The 21,913-nt window shown below is 42.5% G+C and overlaps 1 protein-coding gene across 2 annotated transcripts in view; it reads right to left on the minus strand.

The window, feature by feature from the left end:
• Positions 1-6,253: 6,253 nt before the first annotated feature.
• The window catches only part of rbms3 (RNA binding motif, single stranded interacting protein), a 379,413-nt gene continuing 363,753 nt past the window's right edge, over positions 6,254-21,913 (minus strand). For both annotated transcript variants that reach the window (XM_042506228.1, XM_042506229.1), the window contains 3 exons: positions 13,850-13,939; positions 10,027-10,151; positions 6,254-7,676 (listed from right to left, as the gene is read on the minus strand). In XM_042506228.1, the coding sequence (XP_042362162.1) occupies positions 7,673-7,676; positions 10,027-10,151; positions 13,850-13,939 (219 nt within the window). In that variant the 3' untranslated portion in view covers positions 6,254-7,672. The remainder of the gene's footprint in view (positions 7,677-10,026; positions 10,152-13,849; positions 13,940-21,913) is intronic.

Here is a 21,913-nt window from a genome sequence, read left to right on the forward strand (position 1 = left end):
CTTGGACACAACGGATGCAAACAGTAGTGGCAAACTGACTTATCGCATTGCTAAACTGCAAGCTCTCTTTCGTGAGATATTTGTTTCATCCAAACAAACAAAAAGAAAACAAAAAAATGCATGGACCAACTATTAATGACACCACTGCACCCCATGTGACAATTTCTCAATCTCTCCACTCTCACTTTCCACTCTGTGGAATATGACAAGCCCACTGATGTCATCACGGTTTGCCCTTCAGGTAATGACAAACCTGCTTTTTGGGTTCAGAACCAATTGATTTTTTGGTAGAAATACTCTAGGAACTAAAACAGAACCTATTCAATTTTGAGTGTAAGTGAGATCCTAATACGATGAGAAAGCAGCAGATTGGAGGATGGTGAAGTGGACTTGAAGGGGAAAGTAGAGAATGCAACTGACGCTAACAGATGGATGGAAAGTGGTATAAAGATTAAGGATGGAAGAGATGGAAAATGATGATCGACTGTGTGGTAAAGGAGAGTCTGTCTCAGTGTGACGGTGTAGGAAAGGAAGAGTGTTGCTAATTAGTGACGGGTCAGGCAGGTCACCTCCCAGAGTCCTGTGCAGTGTACATACTGCTGCATGAAGACGGAGAAACTCCAGGCTATGACCACTTCTGCCCGGCAACAGGAGCTAATGATCCCTCTCCTCCTTCCTTCCCCACACACATACACTCTCTCCTGGTGTAGCTGGCTCCTGGTTTGTGCTGACACATGGGCTGACTGGGAGCAGAGCATTTCTGCCACAGCGTCCTTAAAATGGCAAGCATTCGTTCTGTACACTCCCGTGAAGGTATTGGTATTCTAAAAAGATACATTAAGCCATTGTGCTATTAAGAAAAAGCCATTTTCTGTTGGTTCAGTCGGGTAATCTTTCAGATCTCTGTGAAATATCGGCGCCGTACACCAAAAGCAAACACCTGCTCTCCTTTTCTTTCTGTCTTGAATCTCCATTAGCAAAATAGAGCTGATGTTCTTTGTTGTGCATTTTTTTCCATAATCTCTTGGCTATTTGTAATCCTATTTCCCATAATGCCATTACTATTGAATCTCAGGCCATTTGTGGGACGCTCTGCTCTCCGATGTGCAACTCCTGCATTATGAGTCCTATTAAGCTTCAAAAATGTCTCTATAAAACAGCAGCTGTAAAAGTCTAGAGAACGTAGTTATACCGACGCTGGATTTCCTAAAAGTTGAACTGTTGAGTAGAAGATCTCTTCACACACGCACACTGACACACACATACTAGCTTAAAACTGGTAGTTGTAGTTTAGCAGCTCTGTTCACACTTAAAAAGACTCAATGATAAACAGATGAGCAACATGGGGAAGTCCGGGAGCTCTAAAACCCAACGTTTGTCAGTTGTTAGCCGTTAAAGACTGTAATGTGGCTTGTTTATGGGGAGATAAGAGCAAATTGTAGCCTGGAGGCGAGTACAAGCAGATGTTGAGTGGCAGATGAGATGAAAGGAGAAGGGCAGGTGTTGATTTGATTGGACAATAAACAGCTGAACGGTCATTGAGAGACGGTTTGATTGGCTTTTGACCTCCGTTGGTGGATGGGAGATAAGATACAGCAGGTTTTAACACAGACTGAGGAAAAAGAAATATGGCTTTAAAGGTGCAGAAACCTGTGTGCCTTTTTCTTTTGAGTGTTGTCAAGTTAACAGGTGGCTTGTTAAGAGAGCTGATGGCCAAATGATCAACAGTGGCCGGCTCGCACTGAACACAATGAAGGCACAAGCCTGAGACAGCTTCCTCTGTAGCACCGTAGAGTAGCTTCGACATTGTGTAGCATTTCTTTAGCACAACTGGAGCCGGTTGCATCAACTGGTCTTAGCTAAGCCTGGTCCGAACTGCTAAGTCTTTAGAACTGACTTTACTTTACAAACTTAAACCTAGTCCTAACTACGCCCCGTCTTAGCGGTGCATGTTCTCGTGAATGTCTAAAACCTGCAGCTGTTGCTGAGCAGCGCATGTGTTTCTGTGACACATTAACATTCTCCAGCTGTCTTGTTAATGTTTGGCTTCATTTTTTATTATTTGCAGCAACGTTTTAATGGAGGAACAGAGGAAAAGACACCATGATTTGAAAAGTATAGAACTGTGCAAGAGAGAAGTAAACAAAGCTGTCTTATAACCAACGGAGGGACGGTGTGCTGTCAGCGGTGGTGCAGAGAACCCCAGTGTGAGCTCTGAAATCTGGAAATCATAAACATTTCAGCACCTCCGGTTCCCTCGTCTCGAAATCAGTGGGTTTTTCGAATGAGTTTTTGGTTATCAGCCTAAAGAGAAAGAGACTCTTGCGTTTTGTTCTATGACAAAATAAATCAGTTAATACCCCACTAGTGAACTTTGAAGTTTTAATGCATCTTAAAGAGATGGTTGTTACCACGTGGCTAAATGAGACTACAGAACGTCATCACGCCAAACCGCACCAAACACAGCTTTACAGCCTCATAGCGGTGGCGTTGCTACCGTAGTTTAGCTCATTCTAGCCTAACATTAGCGTTTTACTCCTAGCAATTAAATTTAGGCTTCAAAAATCCTTAAATGTTGTCATTTGAAAGTGGTAGTTATTTGTGGAGATTTTTTTGTTGAGCATAATGTGTACGTATCATAAACACAAAACATTTTTTTTCTGCAATGATCCAAAATCTAATAGAAAAATCTGAATAAGCTCTTTGGTAAGGGAACCAGGGAGATGTTAGCCTTTGGTTTGGCCTACAGAAAAACAGTATCCCAGGGTCACTCTATGTTTGTATGTTAGTGAGATAAAAAGGAGACTTTAGCAGGAAAGCTAACGTTGCTGTTCAAGTTTTGTGGCTCTTGTGCTCTGTATCAATCAGGCTGCAGACACATAGAAACAATTAAAATTTAAACTTTAGACCTGCTCCTGACTAGGCGTAAGACTTACACCCAGTTTTAGCAAAAAGAAGGCTTAAGACTAGATGGTGCAACCAGCGTAATTATGAGGTCAGCCAAGCTGTGACCAACTTAGCTTAGGACCAGGCCTAAGTCCTGTTGGTGCAACCGACCCCTGGGTTGTCAATGTGCTTTTTTTGGAATCATCTGGAAGCTTTGTTAAAAGGCACTCAATGTACAATATGATTGTTTGTTACATACATGCCACGCACAATGACGTAGCTTGCCTGTAATGTGCACAACACGGCATCATGACCCCCAAAACGCAACGCTGGACTCAGATTTAAATGAGTCACATGAACTGCAAGAGCTCAATTGCAATTGTCACCAAACAAAAAGCTCCCTCTCTGTCTGGAAGAAAGGGGTCTTTTGAGGGACACTGGAGTGGATCCTATTGCCCCGGAGGGAGACAAATTGGGCCCGTCAAGCCTCATTGCGAGAGTGACTGAAATTGGTTTGTGGTTCTGCTTGTGCACCATCCAATAAAGAGAAGAAACCTCAGAGAGAGTGCGGGAGAGAGGAGGGGGGAAAAGAGGGAGAGAATGAGGGAAAATGAGAGCAAAAGAAGCCCGGCTTGGCCATGGCACATTAATGGTGCCAGTGGAGCAGGGAAAAAAACTGAGTCTTTTTAGTGCTGTAGCCGCACGGTGGGGCAGAGCGGGCGGGCATGGGTGAACGGAGCAGACACACAGCGCTCCTGACACACAAAGGCTGCTGTAATGGGGGCAGAAATGGCTGCCATCCCACAGGCAATTTCTTCAGGGGACAATCCTCAGAGATGAAATCATTGAAAACCTCACACAGCTCCGGGATGGAAATACCCGATAAGATGTGACGGGGTTGTTTGTGCAACAAATTGGGACAACCAGGGGTGTAGCTGACACTCAGTTGTAGGGCTGGGGACGGGGCGGCCATCAACATCTTGTTATGGCTGCTGAGGAGCCTAGTTAGTTCCCGCAGGTGTGCTGACCGTCGCTGCTTGTGTTGGGTAAATGATCAGGGGGATGTTCAAGACAGACTGTCCTCTACTAGCCTTTAAACACATCTTTCCAGACCTTGTTAGTGTGTTTTCAAGAAAATGTGCCACATTTTTTCACAGTAACTTCCTGGAGTCTTCTGGTTGCATGTTAGGGCCTGAAATCATTAAATGGCGCCGCGTTGTCAGTGTTTTTCCGCCTTAGACACTGTTTGTCAGTGTGTTTCGGCGTTAGACACCTGTGCCAAAAGCCACTTTTCACCACATTAGGAAGACACTGGATGAACAGAAAGCACCTGGGGCGGCAGTATGATACACCAAAGGACAGCATTAGGTTGAAACGCTGGCGGTAACGACATAATAAAAAGACCTTGAGGGTCCATGTAAAGTGGGTGGGAGGGTTGGTAGTTGGACCCAACAAACGTTTGTCTGGGAGCCTGGTGCTCACCTCCTGTGTGAATGCTGATCCAAACCATGATATATTTATTAAAACTAACCACCACTGCTTTTGTTGCCTAATCGTAACCACATGCTTTTGTTGATGGCCCTGCTTTGATTGTGGCAACCCAGAATGTCAACAGCAGACACAGGAGAACAATTAAAGCTTTTTTTGTAGACGCAAAAGTCCCCTGACAAAGCAGCAATATGTGACATCTTGGGATGAGAACGTGTTGACTTGAAACGCCGAGCCGACGGCCGCCCGTTATTCATGTCGTGCCATTCGTGAGCCTCTTTTGTCCTAGTTTTTATGGCGTGTTCCACACAGTTGGCACTAGTCTCTTTGTTACGGCCGAATCAGCATGTTAAATCCATCTTGGAGACAGTGGAGCCCGTTGGTGATTGAAATCAGTCTGATTGGCAGTTCAGCTCAACGCACAAGGAGAAACAAAAGCCAACAGCTAAAGCCAAGAGTGTGTGAGATTGAAACAAACTCGTCATATTAGATACGATTAGTTCTTAGCAGCCGAGCTCTTTAGCAGAAATGGTTCCTATTTGCTTGTGTTATCATTTGCTAGTGCACGGTAAAAATCGGCCATTCTTTCAGCACTAGGTTGTGTATTTAATGTGCTAAATGGCAAACTAGCATCTTGAATCTATCCTTCAGGTCTTTTGGTTTCCCTTTTTGGGGTGCAGAATGTGCATGCTAGTCGGCTGTTGGCTCTAGTATTTGCTGTGCAACTTTTTGGCCGAGACACAGGGAACACGAGATGACACAACAGTTGGCCTTAGTCGCCCTTAAGCTCACAATGATGACGTGACTTCTGTAAATTACTGCACCTAGCCAAGAAATAGTCTGGCACAGAACCCCCTTATGAAACCAAAAGCTGTACTTTATACTTTTTTATGGATTAAACAAAAAGGTATAAATTGTTTATTATGTCCTTCTTTGGACAGAGCCCGACTAGCTGTTTCCCCCTAACTGCATATTTCCTGTTCAGACAAGTAAGTGAACAGTGAAAACGATTTTCTCATTGAGCTCTTGGGAAAGGAGTGTACAAGCACAGTTCATAAAATGTTAATTCAAGCATTGCAATTACTTCTTCATGTTTGTTTTGATTTACTTTGGCCGCCCAAAAGGTTCTCAAAAGTCAGTACCATTAAGTGCCATGAAGTTTATGCAATCATTGCTTAAGACTTTGACTTGCACACTTTTTTTGTGACCAACAGCTTATCTCGTACAAAATGCAGCAAACACCACTCATCTGGTATTCTTGTTGGCGTAAGTGTGGTGACACACAGCAGAGATTAACAGGAGGTCAAAAAGCAGCAGGAAGATTCCCAGTTCAACACTGAAGCTCAGCGTGTTGAGAAATGCTTGAGTTAGTTACGGTTATAAAGAGACTACGGTCAGAAATCACTGAGGGGACGAAGCTGGAAGCAATGTGTCAACAACCATGGAGCGTAGCGAGCAACATTCCCCAATCTGTTTCCTAAAGTTTTCCCTGCAGGATCTGAGAGATAGATAGAGGTGAAATGCACCCACGGTGTGTGAAAGCATCGTGATGAGACATTTATAAAGAAACCAAAAGACAAGAAGAGGAGGTGAAGAAAAAGGACTTTAGGTAGAACTGCCACAAGTTTGTACTGTTAGTATGTACGTGATGAGATATGTGTATGTTTGTGTTTATCTGTGTGTGTGAGTGTGTGTGTGTGTGAGTGTGTGTGTGTGTGTGTGTGTGACAGCTTGGACAACCGTGGAAAACTAGCTTAAACCCGGTGAAAAAGATGTTAAGAAGGATAGTAAGGACTGGTCCGGCCATCAAGGTCAAATAAAAAAACAACGACAACAGCAACATCAACAACAACAATATCAACATTAACATCATCAACAACAACAACATCAACAACAACAAAATCAAACTGAAAAATGAAAAGGAAAAGAAAACAAAAAAAACAAAAACAAAACTCTGGTTCAGAGTGTCTCTTCATCTTTGGTATAAAAATGGCCATCCATGGGCTGCATTTGATCCACAACTAGGAAAGAACTACAGAAATTGTCAACAATTTCTTCTATTGCTTTTGCACTGATTGGTTTAAACCGTTAAGCTCCTACTGAATCTACTGTTTTTATTTCACTGCCAGAATTTTTTCCGCAATTTTTTTTGTTAATTTTATACTTTTTTTCTTCTTCTTTTTTTTTTCTTTTCGCAGTGTGACAAGCAAAGCGGGCTAAAAACATCTTAAAGCTCATAAAAAAGGTAAAATGTGGCAGATAAAAAGCACTAATGTTGTTGACAGCAACTTTGCCATGTAAAATAATAATTATGATAATAAAAAACAAGTTCAGCATTTTGCAACAGACTGCATCCACAATGCAGCATGTTTTTCGTATGTTTTCATTTTTTTCCTCATTGTGAAAAATCTCTTCAAAGCTTCTTCTCCACACCCCCCGAGTCTTTTTCCCCAACAGACATTTTGTTTTCTTCTGACACTTAGTTACCTCTGACATAATAATTATCAAAGTTTTCTTCTAATGAAGAAAAGAAAAAAAGCTCTTCTCTATTAAATCTGTACAGCTTATGTGATAGATTCTTTTTTTCCTCTTTAGAACAACTCATCCAGTGTCTTGTACCCTCTGAGTGGTGCAAGAGACTGATTTCGTTTGCTTGTTTTTTTTTTTTATCCTAACCAGACGTCAGACTTTAACTCTGTAAAAAGTTTCTGCCGCCCTTCAAATTAAGGCCATGAAGATTCAAGAAAGAAAAAAACAACACTTTTTCGAATATATCTAGAAAACTAAAATTTAACACTAGAACATAAAAAAGAGTGAAAAGAAATTGTAGCTTAATATCTGAGGAAGACAATCTCTGTGTGTATCTCAAACTTGACTCCCCTTTTTCTAATTACAAAATAAACTTCATCACCTACCTGCGCATTCAACCTTTTTTTTTTGTCATTTTCTATTTTTTTCTTTTTTTTTTAATTGGTTGAGAATTTTCTTTGAGAAACTTTTCAAGCTTCAGCCCAGCCCTTCAGGCAGGTTCCCAGACTAAACAATTTCACTTCTTTGCACTGTGCCCAGCAATTTTCTCATCTACCTCCCTCAGCACTCTTTGCCTCCTTCCTGCGTTGTTGTTTTTTTTTTCGTTTTTTTTCTCGTAGGCCAGGTAAGAAATGAAAAAAGTGTCTCTTTTTTGGTGCCTGGGCAATCTGGAAGCAATCTCTTTCTTTTCTCTTTTCCTCACATTCACAGTGCAGCCACCTTCTGTCTCAAGGCAACGCTGTCACAGGAACATTCGCTCAGGCCGTTGCTATCTGATGAAAGAGGAGAAAACGGAGAAAGAGAGAGAGGGAGGGTGCCGCTGTAATCAAAGCACAATATTACAAACACAGAAAAGCAATAGAGCTGACAGCTGACAGCCCAGTCAAAGACTGAGGCAAAATGAGGAATGTTAAACAGTTCTGATGAGGTCAGAAAAACAAAAAGTGCTGCCAAAATGACGAGCAACTGACATCAGCAGCCAGGAATAATCTGAGTCATTTATTACGGCACAACTGAGTCTTATTTCATTCAGATTAGCATTTTGTGTTCCTTTGTCAAAGAGAAATAACTTGCAATTTTAATGCTTTTGTTATTCCAAAAAACAAAACATCTTAAAATAATTACTTTGTATGATAATATCAATACAGTTTACAATTTTATTCACAGACAGGAGGCTGATCTGTATAAGTCTGATTTACTTAGGGAGTTAAAAACCTGTTTGTGGCAGAATTTATGTGTTGGACCACAAAATGACCTGATATACGTAAACAGTGCATGCTGGGAGAGGGCAGTAGGGATAATATCTGACAAATTGTATTCTACGGAGCCTGGGACGGGACATGGAGGAAAAAAAATGTTGAAAATCAGGTGTGGGATCATACTCTGTGACTTTTTAAAAATCTGACGTGTGCTTTTTTTAACGTACTGTTGTCCATGTTTTAAAATATTGTATGTGTTCTTAGGAAGTGTACTTTGTCCTGTGTACTGTTGTTCCTGTTTGAATATTTGGTATGTGTTTCTTCTGTAGCTGTCACCACACCTGCTCTGGGACGACAGGTGAACATTAGCCAAGCTGGCTAAACTGGCACATTTACAGAAATGTCTGTTAATGTGCACTGTCCCTGTAACCTTTAACTGTATACATAAAGAAATTTAAAATAAGAAAAAAACATTAACTTTGTGAGATCTTGCAAAACTGTAATGAGAAAAAAGTTGTGGGTTAGAAAAAAAAAAAAAAGTAAATTCAGGTCAGTTTGGTACCATGGAGACAACCACAACAATGGGGCGTTCATAGGATTTTATTTGAAAATGGCCTCAAATATTAAGACATTAAATCAGTGCTTGGCAGTAGGCACGCTCTTCCCATAGTGGTGCACTCCGCGGCCCTTCCTCCTCCGTCCCTGTCACTAGGAGAGTACTTTGCCGGCAGTAGAGCGGACAGCAGCTCTGGGACAGACCTTTAGTGGCTGTAGCAACTTGAACTCAGCCAATCCAGTCCCAGCACTGAGGGTAACAGTGGGCTGAGTCTAACCTCTAAAGATCCCTGAAAGTCCTGGCTCCCCGCAGGATCAACAAACTTTCTGTTGCTGCCATTACGCAGGTTAGACCCAGCCCACTGTGTCTCCTGACACAGGCTACAAGTTTACAGATTGCTACTGCTGCTAACTGAAGGTCCGTCTCCAAAGACACAGCCCGTTTTCCCTCCAACAAAGAAGTCAGGGTGTATTAACTAACTACTTCTTGTTGCATTTGCAGTCTGCTAAACAATAATCTCTCCGGGATCTCCGGCTTCCTCCCACAGTACAAAGACACGCATGTCAGGTTGATTGGAAACTCTAAATTGCCCGTAGGTGTGACTAAGCGTGTAAGGTTGTCTGTCTATATCTGCGATAGTCTGGCGACCTGTCCAGGGTGTACCCCGCCTTCCCCCCGATGACAGCTGGGATTGGCTCCAGCCCCCCCGCGACCCTTACGAGGACAAGCGGTTACGGAAAATATATGAATGAATGAATGTAGCTGCCATATTTTGCAGGACCCTCATGAGTGTGGTTTCCATAGAAACGCAACTGTCAAGGCTTTTGTCACATTGAAGTGGGCGTGGTTTCATCTGAAGTTGCTCAGAAAAATGGTAAGAAGCTGTCAGGTCAGATTGTGCTTTGCAGTGTCTCTCACTTTTTTGAAAACTGTGTTTGCTGCCAAGCACTCATTTAATGTTTTTATGTTTGAGGTCGATCTGAAACTAAAACCTCTCCCTCAGTTATGTGCACCCCATTCTTATGATTGTCTCCAGGCTGCCAAACTGACCCATAAGTGCATTGATCTTTTTTTTTTCAAAATAAAAAACTAATGCAAGATCTTTCAAAAGTACTTCTTTTTTTTTTTTTTTTTTTTAAACCTTCAATTTTCTTCAATGTCCCTTCTCGGCCCCAACGTGACGATGAAACTGACCTGCTCAGCGATTTGCAACATGGACAACTCTCCGATTATAAAATTGTACTGTCATATTGCCCACCCCTAGCGCTTACATCTAAGAGTGGAAAATCAATGTGAAAGTAAAAATAATGTTGGCATGGCATGCTAAAACAGTTGACAGCAGCTGTCCTGCTTCACTGTTTGACTCACTTGGACTGGTATGAGTAAGCAGGAACGTGGTCGGCAGCACTGTCCACCTGGATCTGTTGCTGCTGGCCCGCCACCTCCTGTGACGAGGGAGCCACTGTCTGGGGGGAGGCGTCCGTCACCACTCCCTGGGGACAGACAGGAGGAAATGTGTCAGCTCTGAACTTTAACAAGCATCTCGCTGCAACGTTTGGCATGTCCTGCTGAAGAGTATGTGACTGAATCTGGTAAAAATTTAGCTTTGTACGTACAGTACACGAGTTCTTCTGCATGAGGTTTTTATTACCGAAATTAATATTACTATACAGACTCCGACAGACCAAAAATTCGAACTTAAATAATGATAAATAAACTGTTCTGACGTGAGATAAACGTATACTAATAAAGTTGTGATTATTAACTTCTCAAACTGACATATCCATCAAGCGTAGACAAGAATCTCTCACACCCACAGAACTTCATTTCAAATAATAAATGTTTCCATCCGAGAAAGCCAATATGCTGTCTGTCAGAGATACATATAAAATAAAGGTGGTCTTTCAATTATGTACAGTAAATATGCAGCCATACAAAAATGCTGTTTTGAATTTTAACATTTCACTCAAGTGATACAGCATTGCAAGAAAAATATGAGGAATACTTGTCATTTATATATCAACTGAAGCTCCAGTGTGTAGGATTTAGGAGGATACATTGGCAGAGAGGGAATTTACAAGATTCATAACTGTTTTCATGAGTTTATGATCCCCTGAAACTAACAATTGTCACGTTTTTTAACCGCAGAATGAGGCGCTTACAGATATATACAGAGTGGGTCTTCATCCACACAGGACCCCAGGGCGTGTACCAGGCTTTAAAGACAATTTTGGTAGTTAGCAAAAACCAAGATTAAAATTTTAGAGTCTATCATGTGATGTTACTTAGGCTCAAACTTTTTTCCACAGACTTACATTCTGAAGAGATTTCTGTAAATTGATGGATAATTTGTTTTGAACGTCACAACCCACGCGAAATTCATTCTACCATGAGGATTTGATCCATTTCGTCTCAAGTCTAGAGAAGCCGCGTGACTGAATCATTTTCATCTCTATTTTCCCCACATCCTTTTGGTGCGTATTTAACTCGTTGGGCTGTTCACACTGGACGTGCTGTGAACTGCCGGCGGCGATAGTTTCAGCGTCTGGTCTCAACGTGGACTGGCTGACAGTCGCTCAGTCTATAGGGAACAGTTGGGTTGTCGACTCTGGTTGTGTGTATATCCTTGTGTATAGGCACACTGTTATTTATTACAGTTGCATCAGGAAATTATTAATATATATTTTTTCTGTGCCTAAAATCATGACACACACTCACACCTGTGCTGTGCATGTTGTGTGTGTTTGTGCTCCTCAGAGGATACTTATTATGTATTTTCACGTTGATATATTGTATATTTCTATTTTGGTACCTCATTAGAGCTTGAAGGGCGTCAGCTGTGTTGGGTCATGTGTGTATCTGTGTATTTTTAAGATGGCGACTCAAATTTGCAATTCTGAGGAAGAGCATACTGGCTCGAAACATCACTTGCTTTGCAGAATAAAATCCTTTAATGAGAGCCTCCTGGTGCGCACATCTCTATCTCTGTACACTAAATTGCTGGCAGACTTTTACATTTATATTTTACGTTAAAACAGTCTTAAAAGATGACCATGTGCACCGAATTCATCCCAACAGCCTCTTAGCCTTTTTATGTGTCTAGCAATACAGATTACCCCCATCATTGAGTCATCTCCATCACCTTTAACAAGCTCTCAAGGATACTGCGTCCTGTCCATACATCAGCCCTCCAGACACTGGCTGATGCAGTGATATACACCCCGCTGCTGACGCTGGCACCGAGAGGATGACGCTGAGGATGAAATAGGTAAGAGGCGCCACGGGCTACAATACAACTACATTTCTCTCCTCTGTCCCGCTCCTTCATGAGGAACTTTCAGGGGAAGGGGAGCTTTGGAGGGGGGTATAAAAGAGGGGGAGGAGCGACTAATGGGTCTGTCAGGGGGAACTGTCATTGTCCGTGGCCGGTGGGCTAACCAGAGCTCCGTGGCTGACGGATGTGTGTGTTCCAGCTACCTACCGGCCCGGACCGGCTGTGGAGGGAGAGAGAGAGAGACAGCACCGCCGGCACTGTGTCTCACTTCAGCTCCTGTCATCTGATACACGACTGATAGTCCATCTGAATACGACCGCACTGTCAGCCGCCAGACAGCCGTCCCGCTCTCCTCGCCGGGCCTGCCTGCCCGCCTGCTCTCCACGTTCATCATTTCTCAAGCTGGACTGCCCAAAACCTGCCAGGAGCTCAGACAGCCGCCGAAGAAGTGACAAAGTCTGTGCTGCACTTCAAATGTCTTTCCCAAATACTATAAAACTTCTGACTCATCTTGCTTTGCTTGCAGTTTTCACCCTTGTTATTTGCTGGTGGTGCGAGGCCATTTGTTCAGAGAGAATACGAGCAATTTACAGCGCGCTTCAAACGTAATCTGTCTATTTAATGACTGTTTTGGTCTGTCGATGGGGTGAGCAGGTTTAGAGATGGTGAAGAGCGATGGTGGGTGTCAGTGAGTGGGCTGTCAGGAGTCATGGTGCCCTCTGTTTGGGTAAACATCGACAGATAGGTGATTATTACTAGTAGGGATTAACAGATCGTGAAATTCTGGGCCGACACTGATGTTTAAATAACAGTTTTATTGATAGCTGATGCAGATAGCAATGTTTTGTTTTGCTTTTTTGTTTCCAGGGAAACAAAGAAATCTTGAATTTCTTAAAAAAATCTTAGAAATCTTAAAAAAAGAACGCTCCTTCCTCCCTATTGACGTGTCAGACAATGCACCCTTTTGTTTCCCTGATAATGCTACATTGTGACCAACAAATCCACGTTTAGATGGTCAGGATGAGAACTAGTTACCGTTAGCTGTTAGCAGCCGATGACTAACTAACAGCTAACAGCGGTTGCATTGAGGTACATTATGATGCATTTAAGCTCTGTTCAGGAAAAATAAGTATTGGGCTTCATGTAATTTCACATCAGTTTGATCCTAATGTAAGATATGTTTTCAGCATTGTTTGAAAAGAATGTTTGTTAAAGTGCAGCCTCATTATGGCACCTTCTTTAACTTGAAAAACAAAGTAGTGCTCGTCAAATACTATAAATATCCTCTGACATTTAATCCGACAAACTTAAGCTGTTTTATCAATCATCGTAATTTCACAAGACATCACAGGCTGGTGACGTGTTAGCCTACATTCCCACTGACGTCATCTCATTCACAGGCAGGACAGATCTTCTTGGAGACTGAGCTGTTCAGGTATTCATCCAGCTATCAGCAGCTGGTCTGTCTGTGTCACAAGCCAGAAACTGTAACGTTCTCATGATGTGTTCTAGTGAAATCTTCTAAAATGGAGATTTTGGCAAGAAACTTAAATAAATACAGCTGTCTGAAGGACAAATTTTTTGATGTTTTTCAACAATATAAAACAGATATTAGAGGGGGGATTGTGATATATTAGGTAAGGTAAAAGGCTTGCGAAGCAGTTTACAAAAATGTTTTTTTTTTTTAAAAATTAGGTTATATTAAAGGCTGTTTCATTATTGTTTATGATTGAATTCATTTTCCAAATGTATTTTCTGACAACGAAGATTTTTTTTTTTTCCTTGGCACATAACAGGGAATAAATAACAAAAAAAACCAAGATCAACAACAACCAATTCTGTGAATCGGCCCAGAATTCCGCAACCAGTGTAAGCCTAATTATTAATAGGCACTGTGTGTGTACACGTGAGTCTTACTTCGACAGGGACGGCTGTTGGAGGCACAGGAGTGTACTGGGGAATGTAGGTCCCTTGCATAGGCGCCGCGGCAGCTGCAGCAGTCATGTACTGAAACACAAACAAAAGACAAACACATATCAAAACTCGGCTGCACACATCACAATACAAACATGTTACATGCAACACACACATTTGTAACATATTCTGCCAAATCCCAATCCAAAATGGTACAAGACACTGATATCACAAATATCACAATGAAACCCTCATTCACTGAAATTATCCCCCGAAACCAGTGGGAATGTGAGCATGCTGTGCCCTCAGCGTCCTTTGGAGGGCGCTAAAAGAATATGTGTGCACTCCTAGCAGAGCATGTGAGTGTGTGACAAAGAAGGAGGAAGAGATGTTCAGTTGTTCCACTAAGACTTCACAGGCGAGCAAATGCACCGGGCCCACAGCTGAGAAGCAGATAAAAAATAAAAGAAAGTTGAAGGGAATGAAGGTGGAGTGTTTGAGTGAGAGAGAAGGAAGAGGAAGCGGGAGGTATGTCGCCTGTGGCCTATATTCCTTTCGACATGCCTGCCCCAGCTTTTAACCGGGTGCTCGCTCACTCCGTGATGGCCATTTTACAGACGTGACACAAGTTCAGTTACATGACAGCCACGGGGCTTTCACATGCAAAATGAATGAGGACATGGCACTTTTGTGTGATGCGATTTTTTTTTCCAGCGAATGCATGTTTTGTGTGTGTGTGTGTGTGTGTGTGTGTGTGTGTGTGTTGGTGAACATGCGTGCCAGTGTCAGCCAGATTTGCCAGTGTGTGTGCGTGGTTTTAATTAGCGCATGCCTGTGCATAAAAGATCACTATTTGTGTGTCCAACTGTGCGTGTGGATGGATGAGTTCGTTGTGTGCAGCTGTGTGTTGGGAACATACATGCACGTGTGTGTGTGTGTGTGTGTGTTTGTGACAGACAAAGACAAAGAGGCTTGGAACGATAATGCTGCAGTACAGCGCCAACGGATGTGATCCCAGATAAAAGCCACCAGGCTGCCTCTCCGCCTCTCCTCGTCTTCCTGCTGCTTTTCCGGACCGAGAGAGAGGAAAAAAAAGGAAGTACAATCCCTTTCTTTCTGTCTTATTTTTTTCTTTCGCCTCTCAGTCCCCCTGCCAGTGCTAAAAAGCGTGGCGGCAGTATGCAGTAGGAGGCGGTAATGGAGGGGCTGCGCCGGGCTGCGGAGCCTTTCTTGGCCGCGGGCCCGGCGGTGCTGGTGAAGTGTCATTACCGGCAGCGTTGCTAATGGATCGGGTACGGCTCCACCGCTCACCGCTAATGAGAGCAGCTAAAGGCCATGGACATGGGTGATTAACTCCCCCACCGTCGCTACACATGGCCAGGAGGATGCCCTGGGATGGATGTTAGCGTGTATGTGTGGGCATGTGCGCGTGAATTTAAGGTTATCACACCTCCAGGGCTGTCACACTCAGGACGGGGTGAGGCGGCACATCCAGACTTCCTGACACATTACCACATTACCTCTCTGTGTCATCCCTTCTTCCCTCTCACCTTCCTGTCACTTGCTCTCTCTCTCTCCCATTCTCTCTCAACCTGCTATTGTCTAAAAGGCCCTATCAGGTTGTTGAAGTGACCTTCTCCCTGGCGAATCGAAACCATGCATACCAATTTTCCTTTTGCTCCTTGCCTTCCTCCCCATTAACTTATTCAGTCAACTCACCTGTGAGGGCTGCAGGAAAGCAAATGAAGGGAAGCAGGAGATAATTAGCAATATCAAAATCTCCCTGTCAAAGCCAGGATGTCCATTTGAAATGTTATATTTCTCTGCAGGACTGCAAAAGGAATTTAAATGAGATTTAACAAGAAAATTTAATAAGATAAGATTTTTCCCCCCTCCTACCATAACCATTAGTTAACCTATTTAACGTGGCAGATTGAGCTGGGCATATTTTTGCAGTCGCTGCCGTGGCAAGTCAAGAGGATGTCAGGCCCGGCTACTGTGAATTGGGTTGCTATGGCGATAAAGATGATTTTTGTCCAATTTCAACTCTTTTAATACTTCCCTGTCCATAGTCAGGGGACAGGTTGGGCAATATAAAACATCCCTAATTGGCAATAAATGGTGTTTCACTCTCACAGTCACACACATAGCTTCACACACACACACACACACACACACACACCTGTGACTGGAGCAGATGGCGTGCGCGTATGTTTGATGAACGGGAGGCCTGAATAGTTCCTTAACGAGGCTGGTGTGAGTAGACTCCTTAAGTCTCTTCTTCACCATCACTCTCCATGACATACAACTACAGTATAAAGTTAGACCGCAATGCAGCAATGCCAGCACGGAAAAACATATACCATAGACAGAACCACTCTAGTACCGCCGCACTGAATATGACAGCATGTACAAGGATAGTAGTTTACTTTCAGCTTTCCAAATCAACAAAAATTTCTCTAGCCCTTTGGCGTCCTGCTCAAATGTTTGGTAGAACACATTTTGAGTTGCTATATGTGTATTGATAATGAAAAAAATGGTGTGAGCTAGTGATTCAATGACTGAAGAAGAACTCAGGAGACTTCGATGGATTACACTCAGTATTTAACAAAGACTCGATCGAGGAGAATCACAGCAGACCATACAGTGTGAGACAGTGGATGCCGTTCAGGGATTCTGAAGGTGTCGTTGTGTGAGGACAGTCCTTAACCACGACAATCCTCCAGAGAGAAACACTACATGTTACCAAATAAGGTTATTTTGCAGACATCTGTGAGTGAAAAAAGGTCCTTAAGTTTGAACAAACAAGTGTGCTCACCCTGTTTACCCTAAATCACCTTGCCTGTCACCCCAACTATACAACTGAACATCCCCAAGAAGAGACAATAAATCTATTTAGAGCAAATATAAAGAAAGGCAGCTGTGGGAGTCAAGAATCTGACCTCATGGCCTGTTGTAGGCCTGGTACTGACCTAACTCTTGCTCCACTAAAAATTCTCTGTCATTAATAACGAATGTTTTAAATTTAACTCAACCTAATTCAGCTATCTGTATCATTCCATTCATGTATGTTTTGCAAAAACTAGAATTACGGCCTCTCGGTTGCCTCAATGCACCAGTGAAGTTGCCTTTAAAGTGTATAGCCATTTCTGTGAAAACATGGATACTTCAATGCATCTTCCCTCCGGCAGCACAGAATATCTTATACAGTCAGCACAATTTCAAGATTACTGTCACTAATTCAGTATTTGACCAAATCTTTTACTTTCCGTTCCTGAGTTATGACATTAAGTAATGGCCTGAAAAGTGTTTTTGCAGAACTTTACAATGTCACAGTTAACCTTTGGCCTCTTGGACACAGCTTTATCACTATATATTCTTTTAGTTTTACCATTACCATGAAGGGCCATCTGAACCGTTTACTTAGAGGCCTACAATTTATTTTACCCTATGGGGTCTGTTAAAAAAAACAAAAAACATTGATTTTTGTTATTATAGCTCAAAGAAAAAAAAAGATTGTTTTCGTAGAGAGGACATTAAAGGGCTAGAAACTTCTTCTGGCACTGGTGGAAGGTAGCAGAGCACGTTAGCATGTGCAAACGTCCAAATAAATCATCCACCTCTCCGTCTGTCACTCAGCCTCAACATCTATCTGCTGCCACGGTGACAACACGCTGTTCTGTCGCGTCGTCTGCAAGGTGGAGGATAACAGTTGGTCAAGGCAAGAGCATCCAGCCACTCAGTGTAGGTTATTAATGGCAGAGCAGCGTGGGGATGGGCTCTGATGACTATTGATCTTAGCTGTGGGGCTCCGACACAATGGGAACTATTGGAGCTGTACATCAGCGGCTGTGAATCACAGCGCTGTACCACTTCACCGTGAAAAGCCCTCCATCTTGGCCCCCAGACTTTGTTAACACCCCGCCTGCAGAGATCATTTTAACCGAAAAAAATTCAGTGTCACTGTTTTAATCACTTCCTTAAACACATTATTATCAGTAGCTTTCACAGTATATAATTCCACTATTTCAATATTGAAGGTACTTGGTGGTGTTTTTGACCCTTAATAAGACTATGGAAGTTTTGTTAAGAGCAGTGCCCATTTTGTTTGTCTCATGCACCTGCAGAGGTGCACACAGGTATGTTCACACATGTTGGTGACATGTTGAACGCCCTGACAACGGTTTCACATTATTCCACTGATCTACAGCAAAATGCAGCTGTAATCCCTTTATGCTGCACAAGAGCTTGGATTGCCGCCTCACGTTTGCATGCCTCCACTGAACAGTCAAGTCGCAGTTTACATCCATGTTCAGCATCAAACATATGTAGTGAAGACTTTGAAGGACTTGCATAAAAAGTAATAAACATACACAGTATTTTGGCGAAATGTCGCACACACATCTTCTGCACTGAAGATCTATTGAATCATGTGCTCGCCCAAGAAAAGAGTCACCATTATAGTGTCTATGTAAAAGTATTTTTCCAAAACTTTATGATGTTGAAGTGAAGTTGACCTTTGACCTTTTGAATATAAACCGTCATCACTTCACCTTTTAAAAAATCCTATTAGATGTTTGTGTGAAATGTTGTTATAGTTAGCGTACAAATTTTGAATTATGGCCCAAATCATACAAACGTCATAAAACCCTGCATACGTCCTCAAATCTGAGAAATGTCCTGAAAATCGAGAAATTTCTTAAAAATCCCAAAAATGTCAGAAAATCCTAGGATTATGTCTGCTGTGACTGGGCCCTGACCTCCTGTCAAGTTGAATATCCCTGCTGCAGCGTGTGTCTTCTCCTCCGTCTACAGGTTTTATTTGATTCGCTGTTTATTTAAAAATATTGATTGTGCAGCTTTAAGTTAATATACTAGAAAGACGGTCCTTCAGAGGCCCCGATTATGCCATAAACAATAAACTCTGCGTCACGAATTGACTGCTGTTCTCTGTGATCAAGATCAAGAGTGTCGGGCAAACATTTGACCGCACTGCAGAGTTTGACGCTCGCTGTGAGCTGATGCATTTAACTCCCATACACATAATTCAGGAGTTCACATTTGGAGAACAATTTAGATTCAGATCACATAATTCAGATTCATAAAAAAACAGCACGGACGCCAAATTCAGAACATTAAAATTCATTTGAAAGTGGCACAACTCTTGCACCATAGTTCTTGGCTGCAAGCCCTTAAACGCATTCAAATTGAAGTGTGAAATCTAAAAAATGCCATAAAACGCTGTCCCCCTACTAGCAATTACCTTCAAGGTCTTGCAAGGACCTAACTGCTCTGTGGTACTGGGACTCACTGAGGTGTCAACATGTGTTACTGTTTGACTGTGAAGCTACGAGAGAAGAGAGTGCACGCTCAGGCAACTTTCCCCGGGTGAGTAAAGGTTAAATATAGCCATGCACAGTTATGGAAATGCACAATAACATACTGTACTTAGACTTGCCTGTAGAAAACCAAGAGAAACAGCCCAGATAATAGAGGGAAGCGCTTCACACAAATCTGTCTTGCAGGGACAGAGAAGCTGTCAATCACCACTGTCACCATGCCAACAGAGACCTGGGTTCTACATGCCATGACAGGAATAGGATGGAGAACACAGAGGGAAGGTCACCTCTTGTCATGTCAAACACTGTGTCGCTCAGCTGCAGACACTGACGCGTGCAAACACACTCGCACAAAAATGACAGAGCGTGCGCACACCCACAAACTAACAGGCATGAGCGAAGCATGACAGATAGACTCCTTCTAAGTGGCGAGAGCTGGGAGATAGTAAATAAATCACTAACAGAGCAATATGCACCAAACATGGTAAAATCAATCAGCGAGGAGCACGGCTGGCATGTTTATGTGTGCCATCCATAAACAGTGAGCCTGAGGTTCTTTAGCATTCTGTAATCAAGTTGTTCCAGATACCAAAGCGAGTGCACAAGTTGTCGAAAACAGAACATTTTTCTGGTGAAGCAGCTAAATTCCAAAGCAGTGACCATGAGACGAGGCTTCCTCATTACGAGCTTTTCCCTGCCACTCCTTTTTAACAGGCCTCCGTGCCGATCCGTTCTCGGAAAGCTACGGTCACCACACCAGTGTCACAGCTTGGGCGGACCGGGAACATTTGGTTCTTTTCTTGGAGGGAAGAAGAAAGCCACAGCCATACACAAAAACAGCCGCAGAGAGTCCCGGAACAGCCAAGAAGTATTCTGAGGTGTGGCTTCTCCGTCAGCGGCCAGGGGCTGCTGCGATAAGTTGTTGACTTTGGAGACAGCTGCTCGTGGCAGGTGCTCCTCGGATGCCAAGGTTAACCCTTTGAAACCTGAGCAAATTGGGTTAATTTCTTTCAAAAACATGGTAGCATGAAAATGAGCCCCTTAACAAGAAATTACCCACAAATTAGCAACAAATTATTAAAAAGCTACAAGAAAATTACCTGAAAATTAGCAAAAAAGGGAAATTTGTTTTTAATGGAAGACAAGGCTCTGGATTTTCCCTGTAGTGTTTAAATTTTTAGTACGGACATGCGACTTAATGTCAGCTTTCTACCACATTACTTTTTTTATTTTCCTATATTATATTTTATATTATTTTTTCTGATATTTATAAATAAAATATTTTATTTTTTGTGCTTTATTTTTTGTTTGTGTTATGTCTTCATTACTGTTTGCAAAGTTTATTTAGGTAAGACATCTTTCTAACCATTAATGTTTTCTTTTAAATCTCAACTGCACTATCTGTTTTAATCTGTTGTTGTGCTTTTATTGTACAAATAAAAATAAAATGTTGTGAATAAAATAAAAACAAGGAAATAACCTAAAGAGTGCTAAAAAGGGCCTTTTATATATTGAGTTTCATGTTTTGAGTATATAATTATTCTAATCATAAGTATAGTTTCTGGATATTTTTCCATTTTTTAAAATTTTTTGGGGATAATTTTGTAATGTTTCTTTCTCTCCCCCTTTGAAAAAGATCAGGTTGTTTTCTTGTCAGCTTTTATAAATTTTGCTCATTGCCTATGCCCATGTTTTTAGAGAGAACTGAACTTTTTTGCTCACGTTTCAAAAGTTTACAAACTTGTCAATGTAGCACAAGAAAAACTGATGTCCATCCAGGTTTCAAAGCGTTAAATCACTTGACCAGCGGGTGGCAATCAAAACAACCTCTCCACATGCGTGTACACGTGAGGAATGTGCGGTATCAACTCCAGTTTACTACATGGATCTTTTAACAGGCTTTCTCAATCAGGCATTATGAAAGGCCTTTCACATCTGGCTTGAGAAAAAGCTTTATAGGAAACATGTCTCAATTCCCATAGATGATCAAGTGTGGCATGCCGTGTGTGCAGCTCAGCCGTAGAGAAGTTATGCTACACAGCACATCGCCTCAGGAAAGCTAAGCAGGCAGAAAGGGGAGAGGCAGAGAGAGTAAACCAAAAATGAAAAAAAAAAAAAAAAGGAGAGCCTTAACCCACTTTCTCCTATAATACAACCCATCAAACATCAGAAGCCATCATCATAGATTAGCCTGTCTCTAATCCTGCCTGTTAGCACAGCTGGGGCAGATTAAGGAGGGGGCATTCCTGACAGAGCCAACATGGCGTCAAAAAAAAAATCAACAACAGCTTGTTCCCACCAAGTATAGAGTAAGAGCTCTGATCTGAGAACTATAGCAGAAAGCCACACACACACACACACACACACACACACACACACACACACACACAGATCAAACGTAGTGGCGGAGCAAAGCTGCCTGCTTGCTTGCCCCCGGGCAGCGGGGTTAGGGCAGGAAGTCAGGCTTCAGAAACTGTGCGACACCTCTAAGTCGACTTGATCCTAAAACAGGGGGGAGTTCCTGGTTTAGGGGGGCGGCCACTGTAAGCGTGTGTGTGTGCGGAATAAAGATGGAGTGATAGGTTTGCGATTTAGAGAGCGAGGGAGACAGAAAGGGTGAGAGAGAAACAGAAATTAGAGGAAGGTGGAGAACAGAGAGCCCTGTCACACTGCTAGACTTCACAGGAAATCTGTTTAATGTGGAAGATCAGGGAGGAAACATGCTCTC

This window comes from Plectropomus leopardus, chromosome 18, assembly GCF_008729295.1.
Source record: "Plectropomus leopardus isolate mb chromosome 18, YSFRI_Pleo_2.0, whole genome shotgun sequence".
NCBI lineage: Eukaryota > Metazoa > Chordata > Actinopteri > Perciformes > Serranidae > Plectropomus > Plectropomus leopardus.